Source organism: Rhagoletis zephyria, unplaced genomic scaffold (assembly GCF_001687245.7).
Source record: "Rhagoletis zephyria isolate East Lansing unplaced genomic scaffold, Rhagoletis_zephyria_1.1 Rzeph_scaffold_00414, whole genome shotgun sequence".
Classification (NCBI taxonomy): Eukaryota; Metazoa; Arthropoda; class Insecta; order Diptera; family Tephritidae; genus Rhagoletis; species Rhagoletis zephyria.
The window spans coordinates 222,407-245,813 of NW_016157498.1; the positions used below are offsets into that span (position 1 = coordinate 222,407).

A 23,407-nucleotide genomic window follows, 5' to 3' on the forward strand; every position below is an offset into this window, starting at 1 on the left:
TTTCACATTCCAAAATGCATTTTTTCCCCTAGGGCGATGTCCTAAGAAAAGTGGCGCATTCAATTTTGCATTACCTAGTATCGAGAAATGAATGTGTTTTAATATGAAATTTTTGGAGCATTTTGAATACATTAGAATGCAGATTACATAGTTAGTAGTAATATAATCGAGAACTCATCCTGAGTACATGTAGCGATACTTTTAAAAATCGGGTGCTGTCGATCCTTTTGAGAATCGAGTTCTGAGTACTTCTGGAATCAATACTGCCGAACACTATCTGTACCTATCTTTCATTTTAAACTTCCACCAGACGGCGCAACAATACCTAAAATTTTTTAAATTTTCTTCTAAAACTATTTTCGCAATTACACATAGAATCCTCCATGTAAATAGTAAAAAATATTGACCCGCCCTAATGTGCATATCTGCATATACGTATCGAGCGTATATTTTTAAGGTGGATTGAAGAGCCATGCAATTTTCATACACAATGCGTTTTGGCGACTATGATTGCAGAACTGACGTGAAGTCGATAATTAGATAAGATAAGCCATAAGCCAATAATAATGAAAATGATCGTATCAGCAACCTTTAGAAGAAGAAGTGTGCGAGCTGCGTCCTGATCAGACGGTTCTCGTGATTTTGGGCGCTCAAGCAAATAGACGACTCTTTACGCATACGATAATTCACACATCTATGCTTGTATAGGTGTTTGCAAAAATAACAAGTGCCTATAGCAAAATGTTTCGGCTGCCTATTTTCGGCTATTATCAAGTTGACCCACTTATTTTTGTTGCGCCAAGCGTACCTACATATGAAAGCTTTAAATCGCAAAGCAATAAAAAGAATAACACAAAATAAAATTTGAAGACTACATAAAGAAAATAAAACCGCAATAACGAAGGAATATTGCATTAGAATAAAATGTCTAACAAATTTTTCACGCAAATAAAACTAAAGCAAATAATTATGTATTTACCATGGTACAGAAAGTATTTAACGACTGAAAAAAAAACTAATATAATAAAAAATAAATATAAATACGGAAAAAGTGCAAGCATTCATTTCATATAATATCTGCTCTAACCTTACGAATATTTGACGACTTTCGCGGGCTAACTCAAAACGGGAAGGCATTGAGATCAAATGCCCGGAAAAAATGCAAAATAGACGTTGAGGTTCAATAAAAATTTTTTGAACAAAAATTGCAAAACAAATTATAAATATCTACCAATTAAATAAAAAATGTTATTACCAAACATATTTATGACTTCTTGTAACCGCAATTGGCATGATATGGATTTTTGTAGAAATGCTGTTAGTTAAGGTATACGAACGAAGCTACGCGGCGCACAGTGTTGAAAATTTACTTGTTTTGTGACAAAATCTAATATCTCGAGAACGAGAACAAATAGCGAAAGAAATGTCACAGTAGCCTTCAGAATAAATAGTCTCGTTGGATAAAAAAAAATTAATTGATCTTTCAAAACTACATAGATGATTTTAATTATTATTTTTTTCTATCTTTTTTTTTACCCGAAACAATGCTGTTTTAAGGTAAAATTGTTCTCGTTCTCAATATACATAATCGATTGTGTCACAAAAAAAGTTAATTTTCCACACCGTGCTGCGGCAGATGTCGATCCCGGAAAACAAGTTTGGGTGTCCAAGATGTTTCCTACTGAAAAGTTGAAATAGGCGTATGTATGTAACTGAGGCGATCCCTTGACTGCCGGCCGTCCACCAGAAATAACTTGCTGTAATACAGGTCCCGGTTTAGGCCTGTTCAAGAGTAGAGCTTATGCAGGCAGAGGCGGTCCCACTCGCTCTTCTCAGTGAGGACGTCTTAAGAATACCTTTCCAGGCTAGCTCATATCCTCCATAGTTTTCTACTCTATCACTATGGCCTGACACTCATAAAAGTTTGACGAGGAAATAATCTAATGTAACCGAAAAAGAGTTCAGGCATTTCCCTACTAGCTTTGAGCCTTTGGTGAGCGAGCCTAAGGCCTTGATAGCCGCTTGGCTATCAGAGTACATGTTTGCCTTCCTTTCCGACACCGCCAGCATCCAATCGACCGCTTCCCTAGTCCACTCGAGACTACCTGGTAATGAGGCACCTGACAATTGGACAACCATCTGAAATTGGCTGAATATTCCACTCTGCAATGATTGGCAGGCTTCGAATGGCTGCATGTGGGCAAAACTCATCATGTTGCCCTCAATCTCATACGAGACTGAAGATAACTTGTGGTGCTGTTGACTGGTCACTTCTCGTGCGTAAAGGATGCCTCGGAAAGGATGAGACGGCGAAACACTTTTGGTGCTTCTGTCCTACCTTTGCAAGGACTAGGTATCAGGTTTTTAGCAGCAATGTGTTGAGAGGCGACTAGCCGTGCTCCCTCAATTTGCTTTGATTTGTTCGTAGATGGGGTAGATTTTATATAAATTAAAAGGACACGTAATCAGTTTCTGTACGCGCTGTTTTGTGTAGTTTCGATAAAAACATCTACGAATTGAATTAATCGCATTTTCGAATAATTCTATTTTATTTTAATATTTTTATTTATTTAGTTTAATATTATATCTATTCTCCAAAAAGTTGCTTGTCCCATAAATTTCACTTTCACTTAGTTACTTCAACATACATATTTATTCTGCGTTATACATACGTTCGTATGTACCCAAGTGTGTATGTATTTCTATCCACCTGTCAGCGAAACATTTCAAGTGCATTGATAATAAATTTCTTATTCACTACTGTTACGAAAACAAAAAGAAAAACACCGTAACAGCAACAGCAACAACAAAGTATTTGTATATAAATACCATAAATGCTGCCATAATAAATATTGCAACAACTCTAAGAAACATACAGAAATGTAACTTGTCAGCCTCTTCATTCTCCCACCACATTTATGTATACATACTAGGGATGTTAATATTTCTAAGTTTTTGCGATTCCGGGATTTTCGGGATGTCGTTATCACAATCTCGGGACAATCTCGACTAATCCCGGGATTGAGATATTAATTACTTTTCAATCGAAAAAATTTATTCTATCCCTACTTTTTTTATTAACCGACAACAAGTAATTTTTAGCAAAAAAACCCGACTTCAACTCTCATATAAAAAAAAATATATATATGTATATATCTCATGATCCACTGATCGGATCTTAACCAGATTAGTACGGGACCACCTCTGCGGCACTACCTTTCCGATGCAAATTTATTATTTGTTTACATCCGATAATTGGATCGTGAAGAAATTAACAGTAATCTTAAATTTTTAAATTAAAATTGGAGTCGGTTTTGTTTTTAACCGACTTCCAAAAAAGGAGGAGGTTATCAGTTTGTCGGAATATTTATTTTTTATTTTATTAAATTTTTTTTTTATTAAATTTTTTTATATTAAATTTTATTTTTTTTTTTTTTAATGTACATATGTTACCGCATAACTTTGAACCACGTCAACAGATTTTGATAACACTTTTTGCATCGGAAAGGTAGTGTCTCATACTATCCTGGGTTAGATCCGATCATTGGATCATGAAATATATATATATATATATATTTGTTATATGAAAATTGAATACGTTTTTTTTTTTTGCTAAAAATCGCTTGTTTAAAGTGGCGTTTTTATTTTTTTCTCTGACGACATAATTTATTTTAAAGGACTTTCAATTCAAATTTCAAAGATATGATTAATGGCAAAAATTATTAAAAAAATTCAATGCAATACAAAATAAAAATATGGGTACCAAATGAAAGGGGAAACTTCTTTACAATTTAAAAAAATTATTGTTTTTTTTGGATTCACAAAAGTCAGAAGGACGAAATTCGAGGATTTTATCGAGTTTGTTTAAGACCTTAACATATAATTTTTTCAAAAACAAATACCGCGAAATTTCAAGGAAAAAATTTTAAAAGGACATTTTCAATACTTACCAGTCCTTCTGCACCAAAAACTTGAGTCTGTTTAAATTCTACAGGATTTCCTCTTTGATTTGATACCCATACTTCTTCTCTTATCACACATTTCTCTGAATTTTTTAAATCATTTGCGAATTACTGACGTCAGAGTGAAAAACTGAAAACGCAATTTTACTATATTTGGCCCATGGTTTCGCGAATATATTGATATTTGCATTTAAAATTTACTATTGCGCGGTGTTATATGTATAATGAGCCAGACATTAATAAAAAAATATTAATTATTAAATAAAAAAAGAAATTTAGCCAATACTGGTCAAGAAGAGGAGTTTCTATTATTGCCATCATTGCAAATTTCAAATTCCGAAATAAGATAAGCATCCCGCGATTTTTGGGACCTTAAAAGGGCCGTGATCCCGGGATTAACATTCCTAATGCATACATATGTACATACGTACTTATATCCACAACAAAGCAACGACGACGACCCAAAAATTTGACAGCTGCTCAATGTGGAATATTTTCCCAAAAGAGTGGAAAACAAAATTAGACAGAATGCAAAGTAGAGAGCCAGAAGATGCATGAAAGACAAGGCGAAATACATAGGAGGACGAAATGCTGGCACTTTATATGAGTTACATACATACAACTGTATTCGTGTACGTGCAAAATAGCGCGCAAGCTGAATATCTTCCTACTTACACAATAAATAAAATGTACTTTCGCACATGCAACACCCCGCACCACCAGCTCCTCCGAAATCATATAACTTTTGCCATTTCAAGTCTGCAGCTGTCTACATACCCGCCTGCTACTTTCACTTGTTTTCTTCCTAGTTGTGATTGTTGTTGTTGTTGTCGCCAACATCAACCAACAACAATGTGTGCGTCTTGTCTTTCATTTCAATTTTATCTACTTTTTAAGTAAGAAGTTTGTTTGCCTTGCGATACACAAAAACAGCATCGAATTGCTTTTCGTGGTCCTTGTTGCGGGAGTTGGGTGTGCTGTCTAAGAGGTGATGGTTTCCTTTCCGTTTAAATGGCACACCAGTCAGCCAACAAGTGCCCCATAAAGAAATCAAGTTCAAATAAATAAAAAGTGGCATAGAGATAGGAAAATGGTAACAGTGTGGGACAAATGTATGTACATATAGTAAGTGTTACTACTTTGGAGCCTCATGCTGCAAAAAGGGAGTGGTGGGTGTAAATAGATATAAATTATATACATATTTGCTTGTAAACGGCAAGTGATTCGTATATGCACTGACACTGCGGAAATTTAGAGACCAAAGAAGCGATAACAGTTGCAAGGAAGAGGAAATTTTTGGCTATGCAAGGAACCTGGCACCTGCCGTTGGCCCCCTCAAATGTTGAATGTATTCCATATACATACAGGCACACATACATATGTACATATTATGTATGTACATTAGGGTGGTAAAAAAAAAAATTAAGTCAGAATTTTAATGCTATCTCACTGGGAATGTCCTATACCGAAAAAAATCATAGCTATATTTTTTATTTTGAAATCAAAAAATATTTAGTGGTCGCTCAAAGCGCTTGTCCATGTATTTGGTATGGGAATAGAACAAGTTTTCGTAGAAATGTATAGAATTCTTGAAAATCGATATTTTTATCGTAAACCTTTGTTCTCTTCAGGAGACTGCTAATAATAATAGCCAATTGTTTATTTAACCATTTTCTATTACTATATTTTTTTTTTATTTGAGCCCTAAAGTTAGTTTCAGCCCTATTAGTTAGTAAATATTATGTTAAAAAATTTAAAATTGCATTTTTTTCGAAATTAACTTTTAATTAATCCGCTATGTGGCGCAGCTGTCGAGGTATTTGAAAACCCCGTATTTATGGTCCGATAAGGTTCATATTTGGAATACATATTACTTACATGAAAAAAATAACTTCACAAAAAATTTGGTCGATAGGTGGCGCAGTAGACCAGTTATTTAGAAAACCCCTATTTCTTGTTTGATTAAGTTCGTATTTCAAATCTACTTATTACTTAAATGGAAAGAAATATCAAAAAAAAAATTTGCCGTTAGGTGGTACGGGGGTCGATTTTTATTTTATTACTTACCACTAATAAGTAAGCTTGTCTTTTTTTTTAAATTACTTGTTTTTCTGGTACGGTCTAATGTAAGTATATATGTATGTATATCAATGTGCATATACATACGCATATACAAATTATGTGTGCCTGACTTAAGCTTAAATTAGTGGTGACATAACCATAACCATATAAAACAGCTGTTCCAACCAGCCTTTTGGCCACCACTGTATTCGATTAGTGGTGCCACATCATAACGCCACATCCATAACCATAGAGAGCAATTGAATTTTGGTTTTCCGTCATAACCATATCAGCTGATTTCTGAAGTGCATATTGCCAGATGTTCAAAAAAAATATATATTGTTCACAGCCAACGTTTTGGCATAAGCGTAGAATATGAACCATTTAGCTATGCAAAAACCAAAAAAGTGGCTCAATAGAACTTCTCACGCTGATTTCAACTGTACCAAAATTATTTGGCGCGAAAATATAAAAAATTAAAAATAAATTAAAATTTTTTTAAATATTAACATCTTATGAACTATATAACCGCTTCAAAAACAAATGTTGTCAAAAAAAAGACAATTAATTTGTCTTTGTGTTGATGTGCATAATTTATATGCCTCATTATATTTTTAATCCAAAAATACTAAAAAACTAAAATAAAATTTCGTATTTTTTCATTCAATAATTTTTTTTTAAGCAAAATTTCATAATTAATGGCAAAGAAATTTATATTATTAAGAAAGTACAAGTAATTGCCCTTAGATTGATGTACATATTTTATTATCATCTGCTGTTGAGTTTTTAGAATTTAGTGATAGTGAAAGAAGTTCTGCGCAAGTATCCTACGATATTACACATTTTTTCGCGTCTTGTTCCGCGTCTGGCAACACCGACATTGTTGACTACGAAAAATCAGCTGTTTATGGTTATGATACCTATAATCGATGATAATTAATGTGGTTACGGTTATGGCAATGGTTCTGGCTATGGCGTTATGGTATGCCACCACTAATTAATCCTTTATGCTCCTTCGTTTTATCTTACCGATACACCGGTTTGTATTCGTCGAACTTTTCGCTTTTTCTCGGCATTTTCTTACAAAACAAACTTCATTTTCGGGATAAGTATATATGTATGTATGTATGTATGTATGTATGTCTGTATGTCTGTACATGGTTGTGTATCTAACTTTTACTTACAATTTTGGCCATTTTCCCTACAGTTTGTCTATACATCTTGGCGGTAGTCTGTAGTATGCTAACGGTGTTGCCTTGACGGCAGCTGTTGTTTCCCGTTTTTTTTTTTGTTCTATTTATTTTTATTACTTTTTTGTCTGCTACTGTTGCTTCTTTCTTCGTAGACTTTCCTCACTGCATACGAATGCGTTCAACTTATTTTTATCATCATTATTATCAATAGGAACTCGCACTCACAGTCACCTACTACTCTCGCTTCCGTTACAGCTTCTGAGAAACCTAAGCTTCATTTTATTTCTCGTTTGGATTTTTTCAAGACTAAGAAAAGCATTTGCTTGGTTTCTTGGTATTTTTCTTTACAGATCTGCACATACCTACATATATATATATGCATTTACTACCTAGATAAAAATATGCATGTGTATGTATATATTAACATATATTATCCTATTCTTATTACACTATCTTATTCTTCTATGAATATAAATATGTATTATATTAGAGATATATGTAGAACTGATTTTATGGGTTCAAGGTCTTTGCCACCTACCTTCAAGCTTAGTTTGCTATGTCCGCCTTTTCATTGGCTTTCGCTTTTCAAACGTTATGTATGAACTAAATAGTATGTATGTATGTATGTATGTAAACCGCGGTTTCGTCGGGATGCTGACAAGTCACAAGCATGTTTTACGCGTAATTTTGTAAGGTATTATACAATTGCGTTCATTCATATGTATGTACATATGTACATATGTTCTTGCACATACCCACATAATGGAAATTAAATAAATAATATAATATCCTCTTTTGTGCCATAACCATCAGAATGGTGTGCGTGTGACATGTTATTTAACTTGCAGGATTGGTATCTATGTTTGTATGTTACGCATTCAGTTGTAATGAAATATCAACAAGTTTTCGACATCTTAGACATCTGATCCTTTTTTACACGTTTTTTCCTTTGCATGTTTTTTTTTTTTATGCGACTTTCAGAGGCTTATGGGCATTTTGCGGTTTAAATCGTGTATGTATGTGCATAACTTATGTAGAATAATTTATTTTATAAAACTTAAGCTGCCCTGAAATGATATCATGCCAGAGTTTGCTTTTGTTTCGAAAATTTTTTCATAGAACCTTTTCGGCTTTCGTGTTGCATATTTTTAGGCACACGCGTTATATTTACATGCAGAGATTTTCAGCGCTAGAAATTTTAGGTAGTCATTTTTAGAATCCCACTGAAGTTGTATCTCGTCACCTGAAATGCAATATAACGTAACAACATCGTCACTGAAATGCAAAAAGTCGTAAATTATAAAAAATTTTAAATTCACTTTTTGATTGCTGAAGTTTGAATTTGAAATCCATATCCAAGGCGAATTAATCGCACATGGCATTAGACAGCTAATCACTGCGTACCGGAACACCTTGTTATATGCAGTATACTAAAGGCAGGACAGTCGCAGAGGAAATGCTTCACTATCTCCTCTTTCGTTCTACATCTTCAACAGATTTTATCATTGGTCAGAGCCAGTTTATAGGCGTGCGATGACAGCATGAAATGTCCCATTAGAACACCGACCAGTAGCTTAGGATCCTCCCTTTTGGCGGAAAGGAGAAACTTTGTGAGCTTCAAGTCATACGTTTTGCACTTTATTCTGGAATCCTTGCATCCCTGCGTTTTGGTCCACGCCTTCTGCTTCTGCCGAAGTATAGACAGGTCGAGTTCTGGTTTAATGTCTTGGAAGGAAATCGACACTTTCTCTATCAGCATGGTTTCCAACGAAACGCCCTCTTAGTCAAGCCTATTTGCCTACTCGTTTCCCGCGGTGTGACCCGGAACCCAGTACAGATGATGTCACTATTTGTATGTAGCAAATCCAGAGCTGCCCTGCACATTCAGTCAGACTTCTAGAGGGCGTGCTGTGCGATAGTTGCGCCTTTATCGCAGCCTGACTGTCTATATAGAACTGCCCCTCCTTATTTGCTAAATTGCCTATGAGTAGCTCGGCTACCCTGCTTATAGCCAATACCTCCGTCTGGAAAATGCTGCAGTAGTTTGACAGCTTATAGAATTTGTTGATACCGAACTCCGCGCATGCGACTGCCATCACTACGTCCTTCTCTATCTTCGATCCGTCATACCTCACGCCAGCCTTCGACCTGTATAGTGGCTTCGAAGTTCGTCCCAAAAAGCAGATCCGGGACCACACAACTGCACACAAACTGAGCCGTGGTATAAAGTCTGGCGGCAGTTTTTCACGCTATATACTTCGCCGATAGGTCTACCGGCATGAGATTTAACAAGGTGTAAGGTGTTGCCGTTAGTGTGGTCCTAAGTGGCCCTATCATGCCGACCACGAGACTTAGAAAGGACACATAAAAACATTTACTAATATTAGTCCACAGGTTGTCTTTTGAGACAAATCAGCCTGAGAGATACTCGTAGTTTAGGCATTCTCCGACCACTTTTGATCGTCCTATTAGCTGTGCAGAAATATGCTTGGCTCCTTTAGCGCTTCAGAAATGAGATTTAGAAAAAGTTCCTGACTGAACACCCCAATCCAACCTTACGTATCAGACTTCCATCTTTGTATAGACCTTCAGATGACGGACGTGTAATTATGATCCCAAAGGCGCTGACATATTTTTTAAAACTTTCGCAATCTTTACTTCACTTCCATGAAAATCCGATACATTAAAGTCCTCAGTGCTAGAAAATAAACAAACGTATGTATGGATCGGTTTCATGTATTTCCTACGACTTCAGCGTTTGTCTGCAATTCTCAACAGATACTTAAGTTTTTTTAGTATAGTATTAAAATTTTACAAACTTCTAGTTTTAACGAATTTTTTAAAACAAATAAAACTTTGCTTAACTCATTTCACTTTTCTTTCTAATTTTAGGCACAGTATTCAAAGCACACAAGCTCATATTGGCAGCATGCTCGAAAAAATTCGCCGAGCTGTTCGAGAGCACACCAACAAATGGACAATGCGTTGTCATATTGGAGGCCACTTCGTCCGACAATATGGCTGCACTGCTCGAATTTATGTACAAAGGTGAAGTGCATGTGTCACAAGAGGCTCTAAACAGTTTCCTTAAATCTGCGGAAAATCTACAGGTGAGTACAACTCGAAATACAACGGTAAGCACAGTGGCAGTAAAATCTTTGCCATTTCAGGTGAAAGGACTGTCCACAGAAACTGGCCGCTTGGCCGCGCAACAGGCACAACATGTCGATACATCGCCACTAGAATCACCCACCGGGCGACGCAGCATGCGCAATAGCCTAAGCGGTGGTGCTGGCATTGGCAATGTTGTCGGCAGTACTCCGCTCACCAGTATCGGTGGTGTGCCCAGTGGCGCCATTATCGGTGGCAATATGGCTGGCATAATGGCCGGAAATGCAGAACGCAATAGCAACAGCGGCAATGGTAGTGTAGGCAGCGGTACTGGTGCCTGCAACCTCACTGGTGGTAGTCTCATCAGTGGTCCTGGTAGCGCACACTGCAATCCCCCAGCCAGCACTGCAAGTGCGCTCGGCGGCGGTGGTGGCGGTGGTGGTGGTGTTAGTGGAGCAGGTGGTTTAGGCAGCGGCGGTGCCGCGAGTGTTACACATCACCTCAGCAGCTCAAGTAGTAATTTGAAGCACGAATGCGATTCTCTAATGCAAAGTAGTACCGCAGCAGCGCTGGCCGCAGGTATACCGCCCTATGTGCCGCCCATCTATCGTCCCATGTCGTTCGAACCACTGCGCAAGCGCGTACTCCGCAGTCCATATGCCGAGCAAGAGGTGCGCGGCAGTGTGTTACGTGATGGTTCGAAAAATTCATCGTCCGATTGCGCGAGTCCGATCAGTAAACCGCCCTACCATCGACCGTCGTCGAGCGCATCATCGAATGCACCCACCGAGGCGGACACAATGCAATCGGAGCGTACGTCACCGAGGTGAGTGTGATGAGAGAGAGTATAAGAGAGAGTTGAGAGTATATAGAGTTGGAAGTTAGGTTTTGGAGATTATAAGCTGAATGTTTAAGGTTTGGTTTAATTTTCTCTTTACAGCCGTTATGAAAATCACAGTCCTGGCGCCACCGCAGGCAATGGCAATGCGCCAAGCAGCCTAGACCGCTCAGTGAAAACGGAACGAAACAATGGCAGCACACACGAGGCTATTGGTGATGACAGGAGCGAGCACGACGAATCGATTGATGTGAGTGTGAGTCAATAATAATGTTTAGAGAAGAAGAGGATCAAAATGTCTTCCCTATTTACAGAATGGAGCCGAAGATCTGCGAGTGAAGTTGGAAAATTCCAACTATTCGCCGCCACCGCCACAGCCACCTACCTCGAATGCATCTTCCACAACACCATCCGCCTTGCTGGAGAACCTTAAGAACGTCGAAGCTGGATTGCCAAGCAATTTGGCTGCATCCATAGCGCCGGAGGATATGTTGAATGTATGGAATTCGACGAAAATGAACAACAAAAACAGCGGCATGGTCAATACGGCGGACGGTAATGAAATTTTGAAGTTTTCTAATAGCTGAAACTAAATACATTTCAAATTTTTACACGCTCTGATACAATAAACATAGTTTTAGGCGGTTGCGCGCCTAAATGTAGATTGTTTCCTATTCTCACTTTTATATCTTATTAATTTCCTTTAATACAGCATTTCTTTGCACCTTTTTTGTGTTTGCTTTACTAAAATTATCCAAATACCAACCCTTCACCGTTTAGGCAAAAAGCTGAAGTGCCTGTTCTGTGATCGCCTCTATGGCTATGAGACAAACCTGCGTGCCCACATCCGCCAACGACATCAAGGCATCCGCGTCCATTGTCCCTTCTGTTCGCGTACCTTCACCCGCAATAACACCGTGCGTCGACACATCGCACGCGAACACAAACAGGAGATCGGCTTAAGTGCAGCCAGTACTGGTATTGTACCCGCCTCCATCGCCGCTGCGGCTGCGGCGGCGGCCGCGAATCATTCACAATAGGATGCGGCCGCAACAGCGGCGGCAGCAGTAGTCATGAGTGCGCAAAAAGCAGCAGCAAAACAACGTAAACGAAAATCATTGAAAATGGCATTGGAGAAATGTATGCAACGACGCGACGCAGCAGCTAGCAGTGGTGGCAGCGCTAGCGCAAGCGTAAGCAGAGCCGTCATCGGCGGCAGTAGCAGCAGCAACACGAACATCAGCAGCGGTGGCTTTACTGGCGATATAGCAAGCAGCAGCAGCAACAACGGGAACGCCAATATAGCCGCCATCGGCGTAATAGCTAGCACATCGACGCGTGCGGCAGAAGAACGCAAACAACAGCAGCAGCACCAACACGTACAGCAGCAAGTCGAGTTGGAGCATAGAAAACATCAGCAAACACAGCAGCGGCAGGCGCGGCAAGAGCGGCGGCGTAATAGTACGACGAGCACGCGCAACGCCAGCGCTAGCAGCGCAATGGTGGAGCAAAAGGTGGGAGAACAGGAGGAGGAGGAGGAGGAGGGTGTGGAGCCGGAGGCTAAACGTGAAAAGCAAGAGCCACCAATGGCTGGGGTGGAGGAACGCGCACACGAGGCTGATATCTCGCTGATGGATACCACTGGTAGTAGCGCCACCACCACAACCACCGCCACTGACACCTCCACCACCAGCACCACTAACAACGACCGCCACAACAACACAACCAGCACCATTGATTCATCATTTGTTGGTGGTGAATTGGCTGACACCACTGTGGAACGTTTGGATACATCCAGTGAAATGGAAACAGATGCGGTTGTACTCCCAACAACAACGACACAGGTGGTAGAAGGCACAAAGCGGTCAGTTGTAGCAGAAGCACCAACATCAAGCGCTGAAGCTGAAGAAAATACCGCTGTTATTACACCTGAAACCACAATAACAATATTAAACCCGCTTGCTGCACAACAACAAATAATAAAAACAACAACAGCCTCTAATGAGGCCACTACACAAAACCCACCGGTACAAATGGAAACCGACGAAGAAGACATCGACAAAGTCGCGGCCACAGCCACTAAGTCCGAAGCTGCTGCGGACATAGTTGGGGCTGAAACGCAGGTGACCACAACAGAAACTATAGAAACAACAACAATTGAAAATGCCAATGCCAATGAAACGCCACCAACGACAACAAAAGCTGCTGAATAAATGTTGTAGTTGGTGAAAATGAAGGGATACATAAATCGATGCAGAGAGGAAGAAGCTTTAGGAGATAAGAAGAATGAAGAAGATGAAGAGAAGATTTTCGTTTACGCGCACTCAAAAGGAGCACATCCTAAAAGAAGAATAGGAACAGAGACTACTGTTGCAACCGCTGTTGCACTCGGAGGAAGTATATTACTTAAATAAAAACAAAAACAAAACAAAAAACAAAAATAATGCTAAATAAGTAAATATGCAACAATAATTATAATGAATTAATAATTAATTATTTTACGAATTAATTATGATGAAATTGAATTAAGTTTGTGTGTTGCACAATACAAACAACAACAACACAACAAACTGCTGTGAGTTAATATAAATTTAAATTTACATTTTAAAACAAAACGAAATAGCAGAAAGCAAAGCATGCACACGCAAATAGCGTGAAAGCAAAAGAAAGAAAGAGAGAAAAGAAATGAAGCATGGATTGCAAAAACAGTTGAAAATCGCAGTCATTTTTTTTTTTTATTCAAACGCCGCAAGCACATTGAAGTAGAAGAAAGCAAGATTTTAATTTTTCAATGTTTTTGAGTTGAAATATGTAAATTTTAAATACATAATTTTTGTTTATTTGTTCTTACTGCATGTATACCAACCATAGAAAATGTTACTTTCAATCTATGCACTATGAAATATGTATGTACAATCGAATTTTTGTGTTTGTGTTAAAATCGCTTGACTTGCAATAAATATCAACAACAATGCGCTTTTATCTATTATTTCAGTTATGTAGATAGAAGCGAACTGTTTAAGAAAATATTAAGCAAGAAAATAGATATCAAATAGCAAGTTGTGATGAATGCACACATACATACATACTTTGAAATTGAAAACAAAAAAATGATTGAGCTGTTAAATGTAATTGAGAAATTGTTTTCAGGGTGCTACATAAAATTGCAATTAAAACGAGTTCAGTAGGAAAGAAAATGAAAATAGTTTGGAATTTTATTTTTTTGCAAGCACGCTATGTGGGGCAAATTTTTTTCTTAACAAAAAAAATAAAACGTTGTAAGAGCAAACTTTTTTTCAATAATTTTTGCTGAAAATAATATAAAAAAAAATTTAACACTTTTATGCTGAAAATAACTTTTATTTTTTGTTCAATAAGAAAAAAATCGAGACTCAAAAATTATTAATTTTGTTCAAAAAAAGAAATATTTTTTGTCAGATATTTATACATTTTTATTAAAAAAAAAACTATTTTTTGAATTCTATTTTTTCAAACTTTGGAAATTATTTGAAAATTACTCGTTTTAGCATAATTTTAATAAAAAAGCTATCTGTTTTTTTTTATAATTCAAAATTTGTTATGCATGATTTTAAATTATATTATTTTTGTGACAAAATTGCATGTTCTTCCGCGCAAAGGCCAGTTTTAGTTTGAAATACTTAAAAAAAAAATGAGTTATTAATACAGGGCTATCCATTTTCTTGTTGGGAAAGTAAAGTTAAAATAATTACACTCATGTTTTGCGGATACAATGGGCCGTATGCATAAAAACTAAGCAATTGGTTTTTCTTAAAATCTCATATCTTTCACTTAAATTGTTTTGAACAAATCGATTAAATGGTCTGACATTTTTACAAAAACCATTTGCTTGGTTTTTGTGCTTATGGCCCAATGTCTTTCGGCGTTCATTTGCGGTTACTCCCTAGCCCGAATTTGCAAATTTTTCCTATAAACCTATCTGCCGAGCATGAAAGGTGCTCTATCAAAGTTCACAATTCTGATAGACTACTTTAATAGTTTTATCGCGGTTTCAGGCAGGTGCGAGTACCCACTTCATATTTCTTGCCAATTTATATTCTATAGCTTTAAACCTATTTCAAATCGCTTTTCCTGAACGACATATTGCACTTACAAACCACATAGCTTGCAAGCAAAAAAAATAATAAAAATATATACTTTATTTCCACCAAAAACTTAGGTCCATCAAAAGGTTAACGAAGAAGTATCAAAATCTATATCTAAATATTTTTTCAATTATTACAATTATTAAATGTAAACCTACAGCAACTCAGCAAAAAAGACTCTAGAGCAAACAGCGAATAATTCCCGATTTCCACTAGGCTTTAAATGACAAACAATTTCAATGACAAAGTTAATCATTAAAAAAAACAGTTGTATTGCATTTGTTTAGTGGTAGAAATTTTCCTACATTTTTGTCATTTCAATGCCCAGTGGAAATTCGGCATAAGAAAGTTCGAACGTTTTTGATTGGTATTGATGTAATGAAGCACAGAAAATAGTGAACCAGATTTATACAATTTTTTTTTTAACTTAATTTTGGTCTTAATTCTTAACGTCCGCAGCGAAAGTATAGCCAATTTTGCTTTAACACAATCACAAGGGCTTGTTTTAGTTGTAAATATTAAGTGATTTCTTAAGCATATCTATTTTTTGTTTTAAACAGTCAATACCAACATGGCAATAGTCCAGCAAGACATAAAAGCAACAAACAGTACCTAATTTAAAGAAAAATTAAAAAAAAACACTACATTTATATAAACATTTTTTACAAGACATACATAAGATTGAAACAAGAAACTAAATAGCCGCAATAGCAAAAAACAAAAACAAGGAAGTAAAAAGCAAACAAACAAGCAACAATAGGTAACTTCAAATAGGGAAAAACAGAGTCCTACATAAAATTGCAAAGCCAAAAAGTACAAGTTCTACTGTCTCTCACTACCAAGGAAGTGGTATAGGAGAAAAAGTGAAAAAGCAAAATTTTTTCACAAGTAAAAATAAATGAATTTTTTTAGCGTGTGTAAATTTCCAAAAGTGATGCCATTGCAAAAAGTTAAAAACGTAGTATTTCATTATAAAGATTTACATAAAATTATAATAACGATGTAAGCGCGGTTTTGCTTTCTTTAAACGCCTTTAGTTACACAATTACAATTAAAAAAAGTGCTTTCGAAATGCTAATACATGCATACTTATAAATTATGATTGCATGTTTGTATAATTCTTGTTTATAAATAAACTATGTATGTAATAACCAACAGTTTTATTTTGAGAAAAAAAAATGATATGTATATTTTATGCTTAAACTTATTGATGATTGAACGTAAAAAGTAAATTTGTTAAAAAGTAATTGCATACATACCTACATACTTCCCACGCCACAAGTGTCATTAAACAAGCCGCAATATTGAAGATATGTATCTCAATGCAAAGCAAACAAAAAGCAAATAAGTTTTATGTGAATTGCATCTACAACTACATACACTACAATAGCATTAAAACATACATACATACATACATATATGAAGAAGCTATTATGCAAATATAATATGCTTCGATACATATGCACATACATTCATACATAAAACACAAATATACATATAAATGTCACAGCGTTGTGGTACCGTTGGTGTAAGAGCACTGGAAGTGGTCACTGCGCTTACTCCCGCCTCTTACCAGCCCGCCACAGCACTTTGTGATCCATAGCAACCGCATGTACCTGCAATATTTTATGAAACAAAGAATAATTAAAAATGATACAAATACAATGTTGAACATAAACCTTATTAGAAGAAATACATAACTGAAGTTACAAAAAATAGTCAAACTTTTTTTTTACACAGAATAAAGATGAGAGTGATGTGGTGAATAACGAGTATGGTGACTTCTGGTAGTGAGCGAACGAAAAACACTTCACAAAAATTTTTAAGAGAGCTTTATTTGATTGTTCAAAGCCGATGACGGCCGCTACTCAAATTGATTGAGGTAAACATTTTAATTATCTCTCTTAAGTTTAGAAGGCTAATTTGACAATGGTTAGTTGGTTGAGTACTTAACAGAAAAAGAGGCACTGCGACCTGTAATATCTTCTGTATTTTTAATTACGGGTTAAGGACCCCGTAGTGCCACAGATACCTTCGGCTTCCCTAATGAATTCTCAGAGTTCCTTACTAGGCGAATTCTTTTTAAAAAGTATTCGACGATTAGAGCTTTAAGAGGAATTATTTTTTGCTTGGCCAAGGCCCTACAACTTCAAAAAAAGTGTTCTGAAGTCTCATAGTCTTCAAAGCATAGTCGGCGTGCTCACTGAGACAAATGTTATGACCAGTTAGATACCCAGAGAGTAGTCTGATGTAGTTCTATTTAATAGTAAAGTAACCGAAGCGCCTGGTCTGTCGTTGGCGCCCTACCTTCGACAGCAATTAAGCTGCGACATTCCGATGGCATATACCGGACTTGCTGTTGTTGTAACAGCATGAAAAATACCTAACTAGTTTTGGGGAATGTTTCTGAAATGGCAGTCCTTGGACCAATCCAGCTACGAGGGCGAATTCATAGACACGACTCGTTAAACTTGCTGATGTGGAGCAGTAGTCCTTTTAAAAATTTTAAAAAATCCAATACCTTTCACTCCAGTATAGTGCCACTATTTGAAGTCACCTTAACTACTATTTTTCCACATTATTATTTTTTCTTACAAAATCTCAAAAACTGCTTTTGGCTTGCAAAATTTCAAAACTCTTAAAAGCTTTATTTTATTTATATTTTTTTATGTATTTTTCGGAATGCAAAATTTTAAATAAATTTTTGAACGCAAATGAAACACAAACCCCCTCAGTTGAATGAAGTTTTAAGTTTTGGATAAAACCATTTTAATTTTTCATATAAAGGATTGGTAAATTGGGTGCCTATAAGTAAAATAATAATAAAGAAACTTTAAAAGAAGTAGTTAAATTTTTTATATAGTATACGCATAACTTATATACATATACATACATATGTATAACAAAAAAGAAAATCTAAGAATCTGAAGAAGACATACTGACAAACAACACAGCAACCCAAAAGCAAGAAATAAAATGCAAAGATACAAAAAAACAATTAATGTTGAAATAAACCATTCAAAAACGTTCTGCACAACTTTTTGTAATATGTTTGAACAAGCATGCAACGCAAAATATATTGAAAAAATATAAAAAAGAAATGCAAAAATTTTTAGCAACAAAAAATTGTTAAACTGTAGTACGCCCGATGTACGCAGCTATTAAGCTTCAAAAGCGCATTTACATTAAAGCCTACTTTTAGGCGCAACTACAGTTTCGCAACAATTTTCGTAGTAATATTTTTGGTTCGACTCAAAATTTTTCGTTTAGGCACACCTTTGGAAAACATTTTTCTAGTTCTAAAAGCAAAGCCGCGATGCGCCAGCAAACAACAACAACAACGGCGCTGTGGCAATGCTGAAACCAAATTTCAAAATTCAAAATTCAAAAATTTCAAAAATTGCATTTTTGGCTGAAGTAAGATACAAAAACAAAGAGAAGGCAAAAAAGAAACCTTTAAAAATCAACAAGGCGTAATGAAATCAGGCAAAACGCAGAAGAAGAAGAAGCAAAACAACAAAAAACAGACCAATTGCGTTTGGCACTAAAAATACTACAAACATACAAAACATGTTTTGAATTTTTTTTGGCAAAACAACAGCAAGTAGATAAGCAAGCATGAATTTAAATGGAAAATAAAAAAGCAAACAGGATGCTATAAAATTATGTTTTAAATATTATAAACTTGGCAAAAAGCGAAATGAGAATTTCAAGTCAGCAGCCAGCAAAAAGTTGTTTATGTGTAATTTATTCAAAGCGATAAAGCAATAAAATGCTTATAAGTTTGTAAATGTTTTTATTAAGATATAAAATATTATTAAAAATAATAAACTTAATTAATTTTTAAACTTATGCCGGTATATTAAATTTATATTATAAATAGCGCAAACATTAATAATTGAAGAAAAAAACTTGCTAAAATCAAAGCATGCAAAATTTAAAAAAAAAAATTTATAAAACTAAATTAAGTTAAAATGAATACACTTTCAATGTAAAAACAAAAACACATGCAAACATAAATAATAGCAGGCAAAAAGTATATAATTTAATTAATTTAGCAGGCAAGCCTTCTATGTACATACAAAAAAAAGTAAAAAACTAAAAAAAGTGTGTGAGTGTATAAAAAAGAAAGCGACAAAATTTAACTTATGATTTAAGTCAAAAATTAAACAACAAAAAGGCAAACACATGCTAACAAAATTTAGTAAAATTATTGAAAACATTTTGCAAACCATATACATACATTAAAATTTTGTATGCATTACAAAAAAGCAAAAACAAAAACGAAAAAAATTTATGTAAAAAAATCTACAAAACTCAATGCAATATAAACATCCATACATACCACTCATATACATACATACATATGTACATGTACATATATGTCTATATGTATGCCAACTAACTGTGAAAAAAATAGCGCACAATAGACTAATTTTACAACAATAACAATAACAGACTTAACAGGGTGATACAAGCAACAATAGCCATTTTACAAGCGTAAATACTTTACAAAACAATAGATTTATGTACAACTACAATTTATGATCGTACAGCAACAACAACAATAAACAGGAAATGTCACACTGACAAAAGAGAAAAGCAAACAAATACATATATACATAAATAAAAAAAAGCAGATAGTTAAATAATAATTCAAGCAAAGCTAATAGACACTTGTACATACATACTTACATAAACACTTAGGCGCATGCAAACATAAGTAACGCAGCTATTTTCTTTTAAAATAAATTTTAAATTTTTGATTTTCTTTTTATAAAATAATAGCAGCAAAGCATTCAAATGCAATTGAGAAAAAAAAAGTTTTTTGTTGCTCACCACCACCACCACCCAGCACACGCCCTACAGCCCACAACCGAACCCAATTTATATTCTGTGATGTTGCACTACAGTCGACGTTAATTGCGTATACGCACCGGCGGCGTAGTAGTGTTTAAAAAATATATAGTTTTTTTTTTTTTTTAAATTTAATAATAATAAACAATCAACTTCATTTTTTGTTAAGGAAACAGCAAAAATAAAACTGAAAGTTATCTTCTTTGCAATACATATACATATGTACAAATGTATGTAACTTTAATTGTAGCATAATTAATAGTTCTGAAAGAAAGGCTAAAGTAAATTTTCACACGTGAAGTTATCAGGTTTTACAAAAAGAAATTTGAAATCGAAAATCTGTAAAATAGGCATTAAAGTATGAGAATACATTTTACACACGCATAAACACATAAACACATTCAACAAACCAGCAGTCGGAATGCATATCTATGTACATGCATACCTAGGTATGTATAAAACTGCCTGCCTCCTCGCACACTCTCGAATCAATAGTCAATTTAAATGAATTTCTACACACACACACAAAGCAATAGTTAATGAATTCCTTTTTATTGCAAAGCAATAGCATTATTTTTTATTCTTATTTATTTCTTGTTTTTTATTATATTCATTTTTATGTTTTACCCGTTTTTTTCCAATCACACATTTATTTACAACCCATAGTAGCATTGAATGGTTTGACAGCTTTTAAAGTTGCAACCAAAACTATTGGCGCGTATTTATAGCACAAACTGCAGTTGGTTTGGTTACCTGAATGAGGAATTTCTTGAATTTAATTTAGCAGTTATTAGCTTCAATTCAGTGATACTAGGTACTATACCTTGCCATCTTTAACTAGCTTAAACTTAGTTTCTTTAACTAGCTTCGACTTGGCTAAAAGTATTGCCGACGCTCAAAATAAGTCACTGCTTTATTTTTTTCCCTGTTAATGCTATTCATTGGTATTTTACATGCCTCAAAGATACATAGAACTTCAATTTAGAATATTTCAGATGGCAGAGAGTATATGCTTGTTCCTTTAACGCAAGCTATCTTGAACGCGTCAGAGGGCTTATTTGTCATCAACTTGGCCTCTTTTGCATTCTCGTGCGGATGGGAAAATCATACAGAACCGAAAGTGGAACTAAATAATTGTCCAAATACCGGCAAGCTTTCTCTGCTGGGTAGGCTTACATTGCTATATTTTCAAAAGATTTCAGTACACTTGCTGATTACATAGAAGAGATGCATCTTGATTTGTCTATAAATACGCGCCAATATATATATGTAAATCAGTAGGCATTTAATTGCATACACATATCCACTTTTACATTTGGACCAATAACAACAAAAATTAAAAAATTAAGCTAAAAATGTTTGTGATTTGCGAAACTTTAAAAGCTATTAATTTTAAAATAAATTTAATTTAAAGCAACAACACTTATTTTAGATAAGCTATGCTGTATAAGCTATGCGCGCGTGACAATTCTGAGGCAATTAGTAATAAAATAAATGGCACTTTAAATTAAAGAAAGAATATAATTTTCAAGAATTCTGCTCTGACTATTGTCAAAAGCGCACGGCAGCAATTTGGCAAGCGCGTCTATCGTCCCAAGGAGTCTGAATTTCATTATTTTTAAGTACGATGGGCGACTTGCTGCAAATTGTTGCAGCGCGCGGTGGCAAAGAAAATAAAATTTTGTATAAAACATAATCAAAAAAAAAAAAAACACGCACGCGCGAAACGCAGCTACTACGCACTGCAACAGTTACGGAAAAATAATAAATTTATGCATTAAATGTGTAAATTATGTAAAATATTATTATATGTATTTCGTTATTTTAGTTGTCAACTTTTTGAATAAAAATTAAGTTTTAACTAAATTTAATTTAAGACGCTTACTTTCTAAAGTATACACTTAAGATTAGTTATAATTTGTTAAGTGATTAATTAGCATTACAACAGGAACTAAATACCTCAAATGTAGTTTTATGATTTATGTTGTTTCGTTAACTCGTTTTTTTTTGTTTTTTTCTTTTCAACGAAAAAAACACAGCGTAGTTAGGCAAGCAGCAAGTAAAATTAGTAGGCTTTGCTTAACACATACATACTTATATAGTTTATTTTTAAGCATTAAGTTATTTTTGTTTTTGTTATTGCAAATTGCTAACTATTAATAATATTATTATTACTACTTTTATTAGATAACTGTGCATATAGTATATAGTACATATGTCTTGTTTATATGTGTTATATGTAAATACACACACATATACATATGTATATTATGTTTTTTTCTTCTTTTTTTTAGAAATTGAATTTTTTCAAAACTTATAAAGTTTATTTAAAACAAAGCTACAACACCTAATAATTTTTCTTAACTATCTAATACAAAACCAATTGCTTATTTGCGTTTGAAAGGCAGGGAAGTCCTTGTAAAATACAGTGAGGTGCGAGAAAATAGTAGCATAGTGAGTGTGGTGCAAATTAAAATTATATATGCATAGCTTAGAAAGCAAAAATAAAATGTTCAATAAAAAAAATGCAATAGCCGTAGAAATTTAGTAAACAAAAAAAAAATCCATAGTTAAATGTAAGTACATACATAATAATAAACGAAACAGAACTGCGCAATAGTAACGCAACTACCTCAGCAGTAAGACTTCAGTTTTTGTGTATATTTTTTTACATAAATACATACATATTACTTACGTAAAATACACAATATTTCAAGCACACTGCACACTGTACTACTGTGTATTTAAGCACGTGTGGTTTCTTTCTATGCTTTTTTTTTAATAGATGTTTTACAATTTTTTACTTACACTTTTCAATGTCAGTTGTTTACTAAATAGAAAGTAAAAAAAATTAAAAAAAAATGCAATGTCCGTTATTCAAGAGTTTTTAATTCTTTTGGAATGTGTATTAAATGTGTAAAAAACAATAATAAACGAAATTAAAATAAATATTCTAGCGATAAAAGTCCATAGTAATACGTAAAATCTTTGTGAAGAAATTTTAAAAGTAAAAATTAAAGCAACAGCAATTGTATATGGGTCAATCCATGTCAAATCGACCAATGGTTGGAATCGACCATTTTTGTTTTGGGTGAGTGAGTTTTCTTTTTGTTTTTTGAAGGAGAAAAAACAAAAAAAAAATCGAAAGATCAAAATTTTACAATATTCCGGATTTTGTAAATTTATTGTTTGAATCAGCCTTATCGCCAATTCCATGTGAATAAATTGTTCCCATAATTTAAACAAAACAAAAACAAATTC

The 23,407-nt window shown here is 34.7% G+C and overlaps 1 protein-coding gene across 1 annotated transcript in view; it reads left to right on the forward strand.

Moving 5' to 3' along the window:
• Positions 1-13,631, forward strand: part of chinmo (Chronologically inappropriate morphogenesis) — a 148,578-nt gene extending 134,947 nt beyond the window's left edge. Inside the window, 5 exon segments of the mRNA XM_017611504.1 lie at positions 10,109-10,326; positions 10,387-11,153; positions 11,268-11,415; positions 11,480-11,720; positions 11,946-13,631. Coding sequence (XP_017466993.1) covers positions 10,109-10,326; positions 10,387-11,153; positions 11,268-11,415; positions 11,480-11,720; positions 11,946-13,378 — 2,807 coding nt within the window. The 3' untranslated portion in view covers positions 13,379-13,631.
• Positions 13,632-23,407: the final 9,776 nt, after the last annotated feature.